General features: G+C 38.5%; 1 protein-coding gene across 6 annotated transcripts in view; it reads right to left on the bottom strand.

Annotated features, from left to right (window-relative positions):
* Nucleotides 1-16454, bottom strand: part of MAPK14 (mitogen-activated protein kinase 14) — a 74757-nt gene that overhangs the window by 19220 nt on the left and 39083 nt on the right. For all 6 annotated transcript variants that reach the window (XR_006299135.1, XM_043592974.1, XM_043592972.1 and 3 more), the window contains exons 4-8: nt 9634-9745; nt 8881-8910; nt 8504-8551; nt 7255-7369; nt 6612-6683 (exon numbers count right to left, since the gene is read on the bottom strand). Coding sequence is in view for 5 of the 6 variants with exons in the window: in XM_043592974.1 (XP_043448909.1) it covers nt 6612-6683; nt 7255-7369; nt 8504-8551; nt 8881-8910; nt 9634-9745 (377 nt within the window). In the remaining variant the exon portion in view is untranslated. The remainder of the gene's footprint in view (nt 1-6611; nt 6684-7254; nt 7370-8503; nt 8552-8880; nt 8911-9633; nt 9746-16454) is intronic.

Here is a 16454-nt window from a genome sequence, read left to right as displayed (position 1 = left end):
AAGCAATTCCATTTACAATAGCATCTAAAAGAATAAAATACCTAGGAATAAGTTTAGCCATGAAGGTGAAAGATTTGTCCAATGAAAATGATAAATCGTTGCTGAAAGACATTAAGAACTGAAAAATGGAAAGACATCTCGTGTTCATGGATAGGAAGACTTAATATTGTTAAGATGTCAATATTATCCAAAGTGATCTAAAAATTCAATGCAATTGCTATCAAAATTCCAACAGCCTTTCAGGGTACCTAGGTGGCTCAGTTAACCATCCAACTCTGTTTTTTTATGTTTTACTTATTTTTGAGAGAGAGAGAGAGAGAGAGAGAGAGAGAGAGAGAGAGGGAGCGAGCGAGCAGGGGAGGGGCAGAAAGAAGGAGACACAGAATCCGAAGCAGGCTCTAGGATCTGAGCTCCAAGCACACAGATATTCCTCCACGGAAGATATACAAATGGCCAATAAACACAGGAAAAGATGTTCAACATTACTGGTCATTAGGGAAATACAAATTAAAATCACAAAGAGATCATGACTTAAGCCGAGGTCAGATGCTTAACCGATGCTACCCAGGCGCCTCATCCGACCTTGATTTTGGCTCAGATCATATCACAGTTTGTAGGACTGATGGAGCCTGGTGCCTGGCTCTGTGCTGACAGCCTGGAGCCTGCTTGGGATTCTCTCTCTCCCTCTCTTGGTCCCTCCCCTGCTTGTGCATGTGCACACACTTTCTCTCAAAATAAATACATAAACATTAAAAATACATATAAAAAAAAATTCCAACAGCCTTTCCTGCAGAAATGGAAAAGTCCATCTTCAAATTCATATAGGATTACAAAAGAGCCTGAAAGGCCAAAAAAACAAAAAACAAACAAAAATCCCCAGCCATTTAACAGTGAGAACAAAATTGAAGGACTCACACTTCCTGAATTCAAAACTTACTAATAAGCTATAGGAATCAAAACAGTGTGGTACTGTTATATAAGCATAGATATACAGACAAATGGATTAGAATTAGCCTTGGACAGAAATGCCAAGCCTATTCAGTAGGGAAAGGATAGTCTCTTCAACAAATGGTTCTGGGACAACTGGGTTTCCATATGCAAAAGAACAAGTTGGACCTCAAACCTGACATCATATACAAAAATTTACTCAAAATGGATCAAAGACCTAAGTATGGGAGAGAAACACACACAACTCTTAGTAGAAAACACAGTAAATCTTCACAACCTTGAATTTGGTAATACATTCTTAGGTAAAACATGAGCAACAAAAGGAAAAAATAGATGAATTGGAACTTCATCAGAATCAAAACTTCAGTGCATCAAAGGACATTATCAAGAGGGGCGACTCGGTGGCTCCAGTTTGTTGAGCGTCTGACTTTGGCTCAGGTCATGATCTCACAGCTTGTGGGTTTGAGCCCTGCATTGGGCTCTGTGCTGACAGCTCAGAGCCTGGAGCCTACTTCGGATTCTGTGTCTCCCTCTCTCCCCCCACCCCCACCTCGCCCGCTCATGCTCTGTCTCTCTCTGTTTCTTAAAAATAAACATTAAAAAAAATTATTTTTAAAAAGGACCTTATCAAGAAAGTGAACACACTACCCACAGAATGGGAGAAAATACTTGCAAATCACATATCTAATAAAGGTTTAATATCCAGAAGATACAAAGAACTAAAAAACTCAACAACAAAAAGACAACCCAATTAAAAGATGGGTGAAGAACTTGAACAGACATTCCTCCATAGGAGATATACAAATGGCCAATAAACACAGGAAAAGATGCTCAACATTATCAGTCATTAGGGAAATACAAATTAAAACCACAAAGAGATACCACTTCATACCTATGAGGATGGCTATAACTTAAAAAAAAAGAAGAGGGCGCCTGGGTGGCTCAGTCGGTTAAGCGTCCGACTTCAGCTCAGGTCATGATCTCGCGGTCTGTGAGTTCGAGCCCCGCGTCAGGCTCTGTGCTGACAGCTCAGAGCCTGGAGCCTGCTTTGGATTCTGTGTCTCCCTCTCTCTCTGCCCCTCCCCTGCTCATGCTCTGTCTCTCCCTGTCTCAAAAATAAATAAAAACATTAAAAAAAAAAATTTTTTTTTTAAAAAGAAGTAAAGAATAAGTGTTGGTGAAAACACGGAGAAATGCTCCTCCATCATTGGTGGGCATGTAAAATGGTACAGCTGCTGTGGAAAACAGTTTGATAGCTCGTCAAAAAAGTAAACGTAGAATTACCACAGGACCCAACAATTCCACTGCTAGATATATATACCCAAAAGAACTGAAAGCAGGGCCTCAAACAGAGAGCTATAAGCCAATGTTCATTGCAGCACTATTCACAATTGCCAGAGGTGGAAATAACCCAAGTGTCAACGAAAAGATGAGTGCATACGCATACAGGGGCATACACATAAAACGGAACGCAGTCCTGATAACATGCTGCAACACAGATGAACCTTGAAAACATTATGGCTAAGGGAAATAATCAAGAAAAAGAACACATATTGTGTGATTCCACTTATATGAAATATCTAGAATAAGCCAATTGAGGAAGTTGAAGAGAGGAAACCAGAGGCTGTGGGAAGGAAGAATGGGGGTTATTGTTCAATGGGTACAGTTTCCGTTGGGGTGATGAAGATGTTTTGGAAATAAGATAGTGGTGATGGCTGCACAACTTTGTAAGTATCGTTAGTGCCAGTGGACTGTGTATTTAAAAATGGTTAAGATGGTAAATTTTATGTTATGCGTTTTTTACCACAATAAGAAAAAGGTAAAATGGCAAATTTTATGTTAATACCTTTTACCATGAAAATATTTTTAATTCAGTTTCTACGTTTCACTAGCCACATTGTAAGTGTTCAGTAGCCACATGTCACTGGTGGCTACCAACCAGTGCACAGCCCAAACAGAAAACATTCACAACACCACAGACAATTCTATTAGATAGTTCTTATCTAGAAGCTAAAACCACCAGGTTTTTTGATGTTTATTTTTTTTGAGACAGAGAGAGAGAGAGAGAGAGAGAGAGAGGGAGACACAGAATCCGAAACAGGCTCCAGGCTCTGAGCTGTCAGCACAGAGCCCGACACGGGGCTCAAACTCGCGAACCGCAAGATCATGACCTGAGCCAAGTCGGCCGCTTAACGGACTGAGCCACCTACGCACCCCTAAAACCACCAGTTCTAGATGAGAATAATATGATTAATACGTGAGGAAAACAGGGAGAAAACTGCACTCAACAGAAGAGCAGTTCTAGAGGCTGCCTCAGCATTCAGTTGCATTTAAAAAGCATAAATAAGCAGTGGCTGCACATCTTGCCGGGCAAAGAAAGAATGTGTGGGGCCAGCACATCCTCCAAAGGAAAAAGAAAAAGAAAAATTTAAGAAAAAGAAAAAGAAAAATTTTAAGAAAAAGAAAAAGAAAGAGAAAAAAGAAAAGAAAAAGAAAAATTTGGGGAATAGGTAACAAATAAAACAACGTAAAGAAACCGTGACCTGAGTCATAAGTAATAGTTTTGGATCTATCTTCTCTGGGTCTTGGTTTCCTCACATGTATAAAAAACAGGGGGTTCAATTAGATGTTTTCTAATATCCTTCCAGGCCCCCAAGTGGATAAGTCTAAATTTTTAACTTTCTCATCTCATCGGTACCTTCAAAAAAAAAATGAGGGGGCGCCAGGGTGGTTCAGTCGGTTAAGCATCTGACTCTTGATTTCGACTCAGGTCGTGATCTCACAACTCGTGGGATCGAGCCCTGTGTTGGGCTCTGCACTGACAGCATGGAGCCTGCTTGGGATTCTCTCTCCCTCGGCCCCTCCCTCTCTCTCAAAATAAGTAAATAAACTTTAAAAAAAAAATGAGGAAAGACTGCCTAACTAATTTTTTTAGGATCAGCCTGAAAGGTTAAGAGTAAAATTCAACTGGGCTAAACTCTAGTTGTGCTCAACACCTGCTGCACATTGGCAACAACCGGGGACTTAAAACATACGTCAAAGCCTGTGCTTGGACCCCACACCAACTTTAGTTGAGTCTGTGAGGTGGTGCCCTGGCACTTGGGAGTTTTTAAAAGCTCCCCGAAGTATTCTGATGAAAATGAGAGTTAAGAACCACTATGCTAGAATGCACATAACTGTACACTTCAGGCAAGAAAAAGTAATAGAAAACGTTTTCCTCTCTCCTTGTCCGGCCACCAAATCTACATCCACACAGCTGGCAACGGACAGGATGGGGGTGGTATGTATTGCAAATACAAATCCTCTGAATTTGACTTTTATGATCCAGTAGAATATCTGTCTGAAAAAGAGCCAAGTACAAAAGAAATGGTGTGTTACTAAAATAGGAATTTTGAAATGAATTTTCATGTATTAAAAAAAAAGCCCATGGTAAAAAGCCTAAATGCTAGGTTTTCTATCTAAAGCTCACAGAAGGAAAAGAAGTATGCACAAAAAGGGAAGACTTCTGGGGCGCCTGGGTGGCTTGGTCAGTTAAGCGTCCAACACTTGATTTCAGCTCAGATCAGGATCTCACAGTCATGAGATCGAGCCTCACGTCAAGCTCCGCACTGACAGCACGGAGCCTGCTTGGGATTCTCTCTCCCTCTGCTCCTACCCTGCTTGCACACATGTGCACACACTCTGTCTCTGTCTCTAAAATAAGAAAAAATAAAGGGAAGATGTCTTACAGGTTGAAAGTTAGCATTCTAAAAGAGTCAGGCCATCAGGGAGTAAGTAAGTCTGTGAGATAAAACCATAGGGCACAATTGCTTTAAAACCTTTCTACCAGTAGCCCATCCTTTACTACTTGTCACACAATTTAAATAAAACAAACAAACAAAAACTTTTAATGATTCACAGGCAGACAGTAAAGTGGGAAGGTAAAGGGAAAAAATGTTTCCCAAAAGTCAGTAATGAAGATGATGGCTAACATTTCCTGCCAGGCTCTAACTACTTTCCAGATACTGTCTCACTGAATTCTCACAACTGCCTTGTAAAGTACATACTATTAGCATTTTATGGTTAAGGAAATCGAGAGACAGAGGTTAGAAAACACACAGCGGGGAGTATAAGAGGTAGGATCGAAACCCAGAAGTCTGATTCCAGAGTATGTGTTCTCAACCAGTACACCCTACTGTCTCTCTCCACTACTCTGCATGTCAATGCAGGCACGCGTGTCCAAAGCTGACTGCAGGTAAAAGGAGCTACAGATAATAAAGAAGAGGAAGGAGAGGGAGGAACAGAGAAATGCATCAGAGTAGTGTGCTTGGGAAGAGAGACATTAGTCTGCTGGATGGGGACTCTGAGCTGTGTACCTGAGGAAAAGGGGAATTAAAAATTTCCCTAATTCTCTTAGCTTGGACTATAATGTATATACCACATTTCTAAGATGCAGATATAAGGTGAATGAAACAAACACTAGGTATTTAAACCAAGAATCCGGGACCAAGGAGCAGTAAGGTGAGTTCAATACAGGGAGACAGAACTCTATCAATGCAGAAATAGTCAGGGAAATACACAACTTTGCCTGAGGGGCAGAAGCTTTTCAGTTCATTAGGAAAGCACATTTTTCTTCAGCAGAAGATAGATAGAACATGTGGAGAGATAGCATGAACATTCACAGTCACCACAAAAGTATATCCCAAACTGTAAGCAAGTAAACGGACATTCTGGTATAAATTCAATGAGTTTGCTTAGGTGAGGGTCTGTTAAAACAGCTTTTAGGTCTCTAAGCATGATAGAACACATTCATAGCATGACTGCAGCATTTTTAAAGCCCAGCCAAACCCACTATAGGCTAGTCAGATGAATTTTACAAAAATCTTCAAACCTAATTCTAGACACATATTTCAACATTCTTTCTCACTTGAACATCTTCCCCAAGTGAAAGTAATGGGACTTCTAACAAACCACATTTGGATGATACTAGTTCTAAAGCATGAAATGGGCATACAGCAGATGGGAAAGGGCCTAAAATAAAAGGGCCATGGTAAACCATGGGCTAGATGGTAAATCTGGCAGTAAATTAAGGTTTGGCTACAATCTAGATAAAAACAAAATTGTGCTGGAAAAAAAAAAATTGTGCCATCACATGGCAGGATGACCTTATCATGTCTTCCTTTTATTATTTGTTGTTAAACAACAAGTATAAAGAGAGTCAGCAGGTGCATCATTATAGGGATGAAATATAATCTTTTTAACATGTAAATCAAACATAAAAGCTAAAGACACCCCTGATTTATAAATGGGTATCTTGCTCTCATTAAGTGTTTGTACAAGTAGACTAAACCAGTCATTGAGATCTGGAGCCTCTCAGGAATACGCTCAGGTTGCAGAACTGCTGTGGGAAGATTAATGTAATAAAGAACTCACTGCAAAAGATGACAGGTAGAAGATATAAAGAGTTCCCCAGCTTGTGAGGAATTTTTCCAACTCACAAGTAAAATTGAAGGCACTTTGTTGGCAAGGCAAGACACTTAGCCAGAGGGCGGATCTCATAACGCATGTCTCAACTATATAAGCAAGTAACTGAGAGCTTCCCTAGAGATAGGTAAAAATGATATACTTCCATGGACACTGGAATACAGATAAGAAACAAGAATCCAAAACTTTTTAAAGGATACGGTCTGTACCAGGAAACAACGTTCTTCCAGTCAACAGCTCGGCCATTATGCATCCCACTGACCAAATATCAACTGGCAAAATTAAAGAGAAAAGGGCATACAATGTCACTGTTATCATACCTGACCACAAATGGAACTATAACTAGAAGTGAAATACTCAAATTAATATTTAAGACATTTGAGGTCCACGATTCATGCTCATCTTTATGGAAGTTAGCTTATTAAGACCTTCACCCCACTAAAGGGCTTCATAGGTAGGATGTCAAAACATAATTAAGGCAAAGAGAAATAAGCTGTTCACAAGGGGTAGAGACTCTTATTGGTGGAAATGGTGGATTCTCCCAAGTCATGTTGAGAGGTTACCATTATGAACCCATTGTCTTCAGATAGAAGTACTCACAGAATACGCTGGAAATCTAAATAAATAAAAACTCAACTGCTAAATCATAAAGTTTGAAAGCTGTGTACAACACCACCCCCCTTCTCTATCTGAGCAACTGAAATATATTCTGTCGACTTTAAAAGGATTACTGATGGAAAAAAAAGATGCTTCTTCCCATTCCCACTACCTCCGCTTCTGAGAATCCCAAATACGCTCAACAGGCTGACCAAGAAGGTGCTAAATAACCAATAAAAGCAATACCTGTCTGGTTGTAATGCATCCAGTTCAGCATGATCTCAGGAGCCCTGTACCACCTAGTGGCCACATAGCCTGTCATTTCATCATCTGTATGTCGAGCCAGTCCAAAATCCAAGATCTAAGGGAGAGAAGAGAAATCAGGCACTGGAACAGTCAGGATCCTAAGTCTCATAAGGCAGGAGGGAAAAAACTCTACTGCCTCAGAAACGGGAAGAACAATACAGCACTTTCATAAACATACTTCCAAGTCTATGTTTGGAATGCATGATAAACACAGCAATTTAAAAAATGAAATTACAAAAAGCAAAACAAAAATGTTACTCCAAGGCATTTACCCAAGAGCAATGAAAACATACAGCCACACAAGGGCTTGCATATGAATATTCATAGCAGCTTTACACAGCCCCAAACTGGAATTGAAGCAAAGGTCTATCAACAGGTAGATGGATAGACAAATCGTGGCATAGTCACAAAACGGATACTATTCAGCAACAAAAAGGAATGAACTACTGATATAACACAGATCTCAAAAATATTATACTAAGCAAAAATCAGATACACACACACACAAATACTGTATGATTCCATTCATGTGAAATTCCAGAAAAAAATAAATCTGTTCTATGGTGTCAGCAATTAGATCAGTGGTCCAGGATTAGGGTTAGAGGAGTAGGGAGTGGCTCGGAAGGAGCATAAGTCAACTTCTGGAAGTGAAAAAGTGTTCTTTATTTTAATTGTGTTGGTGGTTAAATGCATACATAAATTTATCAAGGGTGCACTTAAAATGATTCTTTTTATTACATTTAATTATGTTTAAAAGATTGATTAAAAATGAGAAAAAATATTCTAAAGCTGCTTGCTCTCTATATATTTATATTTATCCCCTATTTGAATTACTTTGAATGAGTGGCTTTTGCCATTCTTATCTTAGGAAACTAATCTAGTAATTATCTCTTCAGGATTGCTTACTTAATATTCAGACTATGATTTTCCTTTATTATAACTAACAAATTAAATTTCTAATGTAACTTTATTTTAGAATGAAAGTACGACACCTGATGCCACCTTCAATATCCTTTAAACTAAGACTTATTAAGCCTGTGATTCAAACTCTGATATTTCTAAGGAAAATATGAATTTTCAGACAAAAAGTCATGATTTTATAAACCCATTTACTACATAAGTCTGCCTGGTTAGTCAAACATGTAATTACAAGTGGAAACAAACAATTCCCACTGTCTCTTCATCTTACCTTCAGCTCACAGTCTTCATTCACAGCTAGATTACTAGGTTTCAGGTCCTAGGAAGCAAGTCCAGAGAGGACATGATCAACTCTATGATTCGTGCTAGGTTTTCTCCCCACAGCTAATGATGAAGATCCAAACATAAAAGTAAGACTTTATTCAGCTATAAATGATCTCCATCTATAGTCAGTCACTACCTAGTCCTAATTAGCCTTAAATAGTAAAAACCACACACATTTCTTTAATCAGTTTAAACTTAGAGTAAAGTTATAATCAATAGTTCAATGGCTAAAATAAGCTTAGACTAGGATCTTGGCCACATGCCGGTCCTCTCCACTTCAGTGCTCCCTCCCCAAATAATGCCATCAAAATCATAATACATTACCCTGTGAATTATGTCAGCTGAATGTATATACTGTGAAAGAGAAAAAAGTCAGTTAAATCAAAAAGTTATCTCCAACCTCTTATGGCCATATGACATAGTTAAAGTATATTTTTATGAATCAGTAAGAACTACTAGTATTAAAAAGTAGCATTACAAATGAGAACAAGTAATTATCAGTAATCTGAACATTTATCATAACTATGATTTCTATACCATCGACTCTATTCATAGAGTTGAAGTATAAGTGAAACAGCTTTCAACCTATTTTCTGGCTACTGCTCTGGAGCTCACTACGGACTCAAAGCTGCTAAATGTCAATGTCAAAGGTGCTTTAATTTTAAAACATTACTTATCTGCCCTTCCCACAAACAAATTAGCATCCTAGAGGAGGTTTTTAAAGTTTCAACATGACTCTGACCAGACATTAGATTAGATCAAGAGATTATGACTACTCTTTAGAAGGAAGAATGAAGAGTCCTGAGCTCTCAGACATACATACTGAAATATCTATTATGGGTGGAATGATATGATGTCTGGACTTGCCTTAAAAGAATCCAGGGCTTGGGGAATACAACAGAAACAAGATTGGCCATATGTTGGTAGCTGTGGTCATTGAGTAAACGCAGGGGTTCATTACAGTATAATTGTACTTGTGATTTTATGTTTGAAATTTTCCATAAGAAAGGGTTTTTTTTTTTTTCTTTCTTCTTCTTCTTTCTCTTAAGCCTTGAGATGGAGAAAGGGAGACTATACCTTGAGACCTCGGAGAATCTGGTAGATAAGGAACTGAACATGGTCATCCGTAAGCTTCTGACATTTCACAATGTTGTTCAGATCTGCTCCCATGAGATGGGTCACCAGATACCTAGAAATTAATGGAGAGTTACACAATAATCCAGAACCCCTGTGAAAGCTCTTAATTTCATAAGACTTCTAGAGGTATTTAAGAAAAGGCAATTGCCTAAAAGGCAATCTACTGAATAGAAGATATCTGCAAATGATATATCTGATAAAGGGTTAGTATCTAAAACATATAAAGCACTGATACAACTGAACACACCAAAAGCAAATAATCCAATTAAAAAATGGGCAGAAGATATGAACAGACATTTCCCCAAAGAAGACATACAGATGGCCAATAGACACAGGAAAAGATGCTCAACATCACTCAATATCAGGGAAATGAAAATCAAAATCACAATGAGATACCACCTATGACTGTCAGAATGGCTGGAATAAAAAATTCAAGAAACAAGTGTTGGTGAGGATGTAGAGAAAAAGGAACCCTCATGCACTACTGGTAGGAATGCAAACTGGTGCAGCTGCTGTGGAAAACAGTATGGAGGTTCCTCAAAAAATTAAAAATAGAACTATCATATGTCCAGTAATCCCACTATTGGGTATTTACCCTCAAAATACAAAAACACTAATTCAAAGGGATACATGCACCCCTTTGTTTATAGCAGCATTATTTATAACAGCCAAGGTATGGAAGCAGCCCAAGTGTCCATCAACTGATGAATACAGATGTGGTATATATATACACAGTGTAATATTTCATATACTATATGTGGTATATACATAGTGCAACGACATGGATAGAGCTAGAAAGTATAATGCTAAGCAAAATAAGTTGGTCTAAGAAAGACAAATACCATAGTTTCACTCATATGTGGAACTTAAGAAAACAAATGAATAAAGGAAAAGAGAGAGAGAGAGAGAGAGAGAGAGAGAGAGAGAGAGAGAGACAAACCAAGAAACAGACTCTTAACTACAGAGAACAAACTGATGGTTACCAGAGGGGAGGTGGGTAGGGGGATTGATGAAATAGGTGATAGGGATAAAAGAGTACAGTTATCATGATGCACAAAAGAGGAGAGGAGAGGAGAGGAGAGGAGAGGAGAGGAGAGGAGAGGAGAGGAGAAGGAAGGGAAGGCAAGGCAGTAAGTATGACAGTGACAGCTAAAAACTTAGTAACTACATGGGGGGCTCATTACCCCTATTCTAACTTTACCACCTTCCATCTAGTTTTCTAAAAATTTCTATAATCCTTCTTACTAGATGTATCTTTTCCTAGGTTCTCTGAAGAAAGAGACAAGAAAAAAGCAAAGATGAAGATCAGAATGATGTATGTGTCAATATCAGTTTTAAAAAAAAAATGTTGCATGAGAAATACACAGTGCAACTAAATACATGGCCATGATAAAGTATCTTGATTTTTAAATCTATCGTTATTTTCACCTCATTATAAACCAAGTTGTAGGCACTAAAATAGGAACATTTTAAAATTTTCAAATTATAATTCTCCTTTTTCAGGATTCACTGGTAAAAGGATATTGTTCACTGACAATATTCCTGCATTTACTTTAAAGGAAGGAGGAATATTATCTATAAAGCAAAATGGGGCATTCCAGAACCTCTCCTCACAGGTGTGGTCCTGGTTATTAACCTTACGTGGTAAGATTAGGGAAACGATTACATTCAAGTCCAACAGGTTCACCACAAATATTCTAGATGCAATGCCTTACCCACTCATTACTGTATTACACAGCTATGGGAACATAAAAACCAGATCAGTAGTAAAAAGGCTGAATTTTTAAAAATCAAGTTAGGTTTTATCTACTGTGTGAGAATCACTACTCGTTCCTGAGGCTGAATAATAATGTATACCAGTTGAGCTATTACAAATGCTTTCATTTCATTTCTATTTTTATATTTTATAAATTTAGAGGAAAAGACACTAGGCCAGTAAATTTAAATCTATTAATGCGTTATATAAATATGTGCATGATCTCTCTTCATACACACACACACCCCACCCCACATCACACCACACCACACATTATATTGTTACTTTCTCTCCTTAAAGAGGAACTGAATTTTTCTCCTGTTTCGTAATTTCCCTTTTGGGCGGATATGGTCAGTTCCCAATTTCACAAAGATCAAAAGAACTTAGCCTAGATATAAAAGTAAGACTTTAGCATTTCATATTTTTAAAGGTTGCACCATTACACGTCCTTGAGGAAAGGGCAGACTCTAAATGTAATTTAAAGAGTGAATTGGACTTTTTGAAAGGCTTCATTAAAGGTAGTTCCCTTTTAAGAGATGTTCCAAGCTCAACATAACAACCAAATGTAGTCAGTGCTTGCTCTGTGTCAAGCGCTGTGTATCATGCCTGTGTCTCATGTATTCTTCCCGACGACTCTATAAGGTTAAGTCTCATTAGCCTTGCCATTTCACTGATAAGGAAACAGAACAAGGATATGTAACTTGCTCAAGGTTAAAACAGTGATAATATCAAGGGTTGAATCAAAAACTGTTTGCTCTCAGGACCATGGTCTTTTTTTTTTTTTAACTTTTTTTTTAATGTTTATTTTTGAGAGAGAGAGAGAGAGAGCTAGCATAAGCAGGGGAGGGGCAGAGAGAGAGGGAGACACAGAATCCGAAGCAGGCTCCAGGCTCTGGGCTGTCAGCACAGAGCCCGATGAGGGGCTTAAACCCACGAACCGTAAGATCATGACGTGAGCTGAAGTCAGATGCTTAACCAACTGAGCCACCCAGGCGCCCAGGACCATGGTCTTAATCACAGCACATACTGCTTCCAAATTCTTCCGTTTGACCTCAAATGTAAGTCAAAAGAATGATCTTCTTTAAAAAAAAAAAAGTTTTCTAAGTGTCACAATAATCAGGGAAGCAGTATCTCTAGATAATTTCCATAGTAATTCTCAATTAAGTAATTTGACAGTAAGTATCAAAGTAAGTAACTTTGATACTTACTATCAAAGTTAATCTTTACTGAAAGAAGAAAGTTGGCAAAAGCCTAGCAATATTCCATCTTAATCACAGTCACTGTATTTTTTTAGCCCCAACTAACACATAATCTGACAAATATGAGAATGTTATCAATAACTGGTTAATATTTTGAAATCAGGACTTCTCCCAGAAGATCAAGTACAATGGTTGCCATATGCATAATATCAATTATGACAAAATGTAAGGCTCAGGTTGAGGAAGAGAGAATCCAATTTCTATTTTATAAGTGTTTTGCAAAGAATTACATTTTATGACTTTGGATAGAACAAGGATTATTCTCTCGATTTTAACAAATAATTTTAAGGAGAAAGGGTAAACAAAGAGAACATTGTTCTACATGATTCCACTTAGAATCTCCCTTAATTTGTCTTGAAATAAAACCTAAAAATCTTAACTCTCTAATATGCCTGTTCTAGTTCACAAAGATGTTAAGCAGTATTACCAAAACAACCATAGTAATTTCAAATATAACTATTGTGTTTAAATGGTTACCAGTGACTTAAGAAATCCTATACAGCCAGGGGTGCCTGGATGGCTCAGCTGGTTAAGTGTCTGACTTCGGCTCAGGCCATGATCTCATGGTTCGTGAGTTCAAGCCCCGCATCTGAGCTGACAGCTCAGAGCCTGTAGCCTGCTCAAGATTCTGTGTCTCCCTCTCTCTCTGCCCCTCCCCTGCTCGCACTCTGTCTGTCTCTCTCTCTCTCAAAAATAAATAAACATTAAGAAAAAAAATTTAAGAAATCCTATATAGCCAGAAGACCACTGAGTGCACAGCCTGAGAGACAAAGAGCATGCTTTTAATTAGAATATTCCACCACTGTCCCCATTAGAGACCACATCTATTTTATCAGTAAAATTTCCAGGCAGAGGGTGAGACTGTCAAAACATTAAATTAATGAGTCTATATAGTAATAACTATCATGCATTGCTGCCAGGCTACAATTAAATAAACTAAAAAGCATTCATGGCAGAAATGTCTTGCAGGGAGTAACCTAATCACTGTATGTTGTTTCCACGAATCCCAAAGACTAATTCACAACAACCAATTGTCAAATTCCAGCTCATCATATACTGAAAGGTTTCAAAAATAAACCTTCCAACAGTGGACAAAAGCAAGCATCATGCAAAGTTACTGAATGTTTATGGAAGAGGTATGAACTTTTAAAACGGTGAACAAGGGAGAAGAAAATGTAGATGAACACATTTGGAATAAGTCTATTCCAAAAGGAACATTCATGGATAACCACATTTCTACAGCATTTGTCTCTGGAAAGCAAATTTAGTTACATTTTGGTAAAGACATGACTAGTATTGTCAGTGCTCATAATACCTCAAATAAATTAACAGAGGTTTGACTTGAGAAAGCCGGAATGCTATCTAGTTGTCATCTTTTTTTTCTCTCTGTTTATTTTTAAGCTAGAAAGGAAAATCAAATGTAGAACAATTATGATGGACTTTTCAAGGAAATTAACTACCACAGATTTGGGGCCCAAGCCTCGTCTGGATTCCAAAATACATGGTTTCCTCAACCCTAATTGGACAAAGAAATAAGTTGAAAGTTTTTTTTTTTTTCCATAAAAGGAATATTTGACAAAATTAAAGACATTTATTTAGGGTAAGAGAGATATTTTTCTCAAATAACAAGATGAGTTATAGATACCCTATTTCAAGAATTTATAACTCACCCAGTCACAAAGAATGAGGACCATATAACCATCTCTCTCTTTAAATGAGAACCTAGGGCACAAGTGGTATGGAGTGGTAAAAATTATGATAAATCTTAAATTCAGATGACAAGTTCCTTTTGGCTACAGAGTGAGACAGGGATACCACACAGCCTTAGACTGTGCAATCTGTAAAGACACTGATAAAGTGACTACTTCATAGACGAAGATGGACAATGTGCTCTTGAACTTACAAGGGACCCCCCCACACACACACACATGTGACAGGGAGAGGAAAGAACATATTTTAGCATCATAGGCAGTTGCCTTTACACCTAAAGAAAGGCTATCAAGATGAATGTTTGAGCAGTTCTCCATAATGGTCTACATTTCAGCTCTGTGTCCTCAACACCCTCTATCTCCAGCTCAAAAAGCCCCCTGCTTCACAGTGGTTAACCGTATTGTATCCAGAAGGCTCTGGAAGAGGTCTGTTGGGCAGCAGGGTTGCTGCTGTTGATAAGAGGCCCCGCGCTGGCCTGGAGACCAGGAGCCAAAATAATGACCAGAAACAAAGATCCACTGGTGTGTCAGCCAAGCAGGATGCTCAACCAGTCAGCTTCCTCCCTCCCTGCTGAACGGTTCTGAGGGCTCCCTATCGCAGCCGCAGGCCACTAGAGCAGACAGATAATGTAGGCCAGAATGACCAGGCCTAGGATGGCAAAGAACATCAGGATGAAAATACCCAGCATGATGGAGCCCTTGGCCAAGGAGGCCTTTGGATTCTGGGCAAATTGAGCTGTGAGCATAGAGGCTGCAGCCAGTGGAGAGCCATGGGTCCCTCTCTTCCCTTCCTAGTGCTCCCATCTTTAAAAATGAATTAAGTAATTAACAGAAACCCATGGGTGAGGGGAAGGAAAAAAAAAGAAAAAAAAAAGAGGTTAGAGTGGGAGAGAGAGCCAAAGCATAAGAGACTCTTAAAAACTGAGAACAAACTGAGGGTTGATGGGGGGTGGGGGGGGTGGGGGAGGGGAGGTGATGGGTATTGAAGAGGGCATCTTTTGGGATGAGCACTGGGTGTTGTATGAAAACTAATTTGACAATAAATTTCATATAATAAAAAAATTTTTTAAATGCACTTAAAAAAATGAATTAAGTAAATCGGACTTTATTAGTCTAAAGGCTGAAAAGACAATTTCATGGCCTGATTCAAATCTTGTTCTTCACTTTCCTTGGAAGACGGTCTCCCTTAAATTAAATCAAACATAAAGAGCACAAATCACCATCTCTCAAAGTGATCATAAGTAAAAGTTACTGTACCAGCAAAAAGGCAGAACTCTACATTAAGAGGTTTTCAGTACTCTCAACAGTGCCCCATTTTAGAACTTCACTTATTAAGCACTTCTTGGATAACACCCAATTGTCAAGACTCCTCCCCTACCACCTTTCTTTTTAAAGCATGATACAATCAGAAAAAATCTTCATAGAAAAAAAAAATCTCTCTTATATCTATAGATTGGCATGTCTACTACTGTTAGTCCTATTTGATAAAGCAATCATCACAAGGCAAAAAAATATTTCCATATTTAAAATAATCACAGAGATTGACAATTTGTAACCACAAGCCTCTGAAATACATCCAGTGATCCTTGGGACTCATTACAATCTATTTGCAACACAGCAGCGGAGTAATTTTTTAAAAATAAAAATCAGATCATATCACTTCTCTCCTTTTCATTTAGAATAAAGATAAAACCCCCTCAATGGCCGAATAAAACTTTACATAATCCAGCACCCTGTTCCCAAATATCTCTCTGACCTCATCATCTACTTCTCTCCCCTGTTCCATTCAGCTCCACACTGGCCTCCTTACTCCAGGCACAGAGACCCCTTGCTGAAATTCCAATTCAGCATGGAGTCCTCTATCTCAGGACCTTTGCACTGGCTATTCTTTCTGCTTAGAATGCTCTCCTGCCTGGAATGCTCTTCCCCCAGAATATCCGTGAGTCTAATTCCTCTACTCCTTCAAATGTTTGCTCCAAAATTCACCTTCGCAATGAGAACGTCATTGGCCACTGCATCTCACACCCTGCCCTCACA

Source organism: Prionailurus bengalensis, chromosome B2 (genome assembly GCF_016509475.1).
Source record: "Prionailurus bengalensis isolate Pbe53 chromosome B2, Fcat_Pben_1.1_paternal_pri, whole genome shotgun sequence".
In the NCBI taxonomy this organism is placed as follows: Eukaryota; Metazoa; Chordata; class Mammalia; order Carnivora; family Felidae; genus Prionailurus; species Prionailurus bengalensis.
This window is presented reverse-complemented; position numbering and strand designations above follow the sequence as displayed.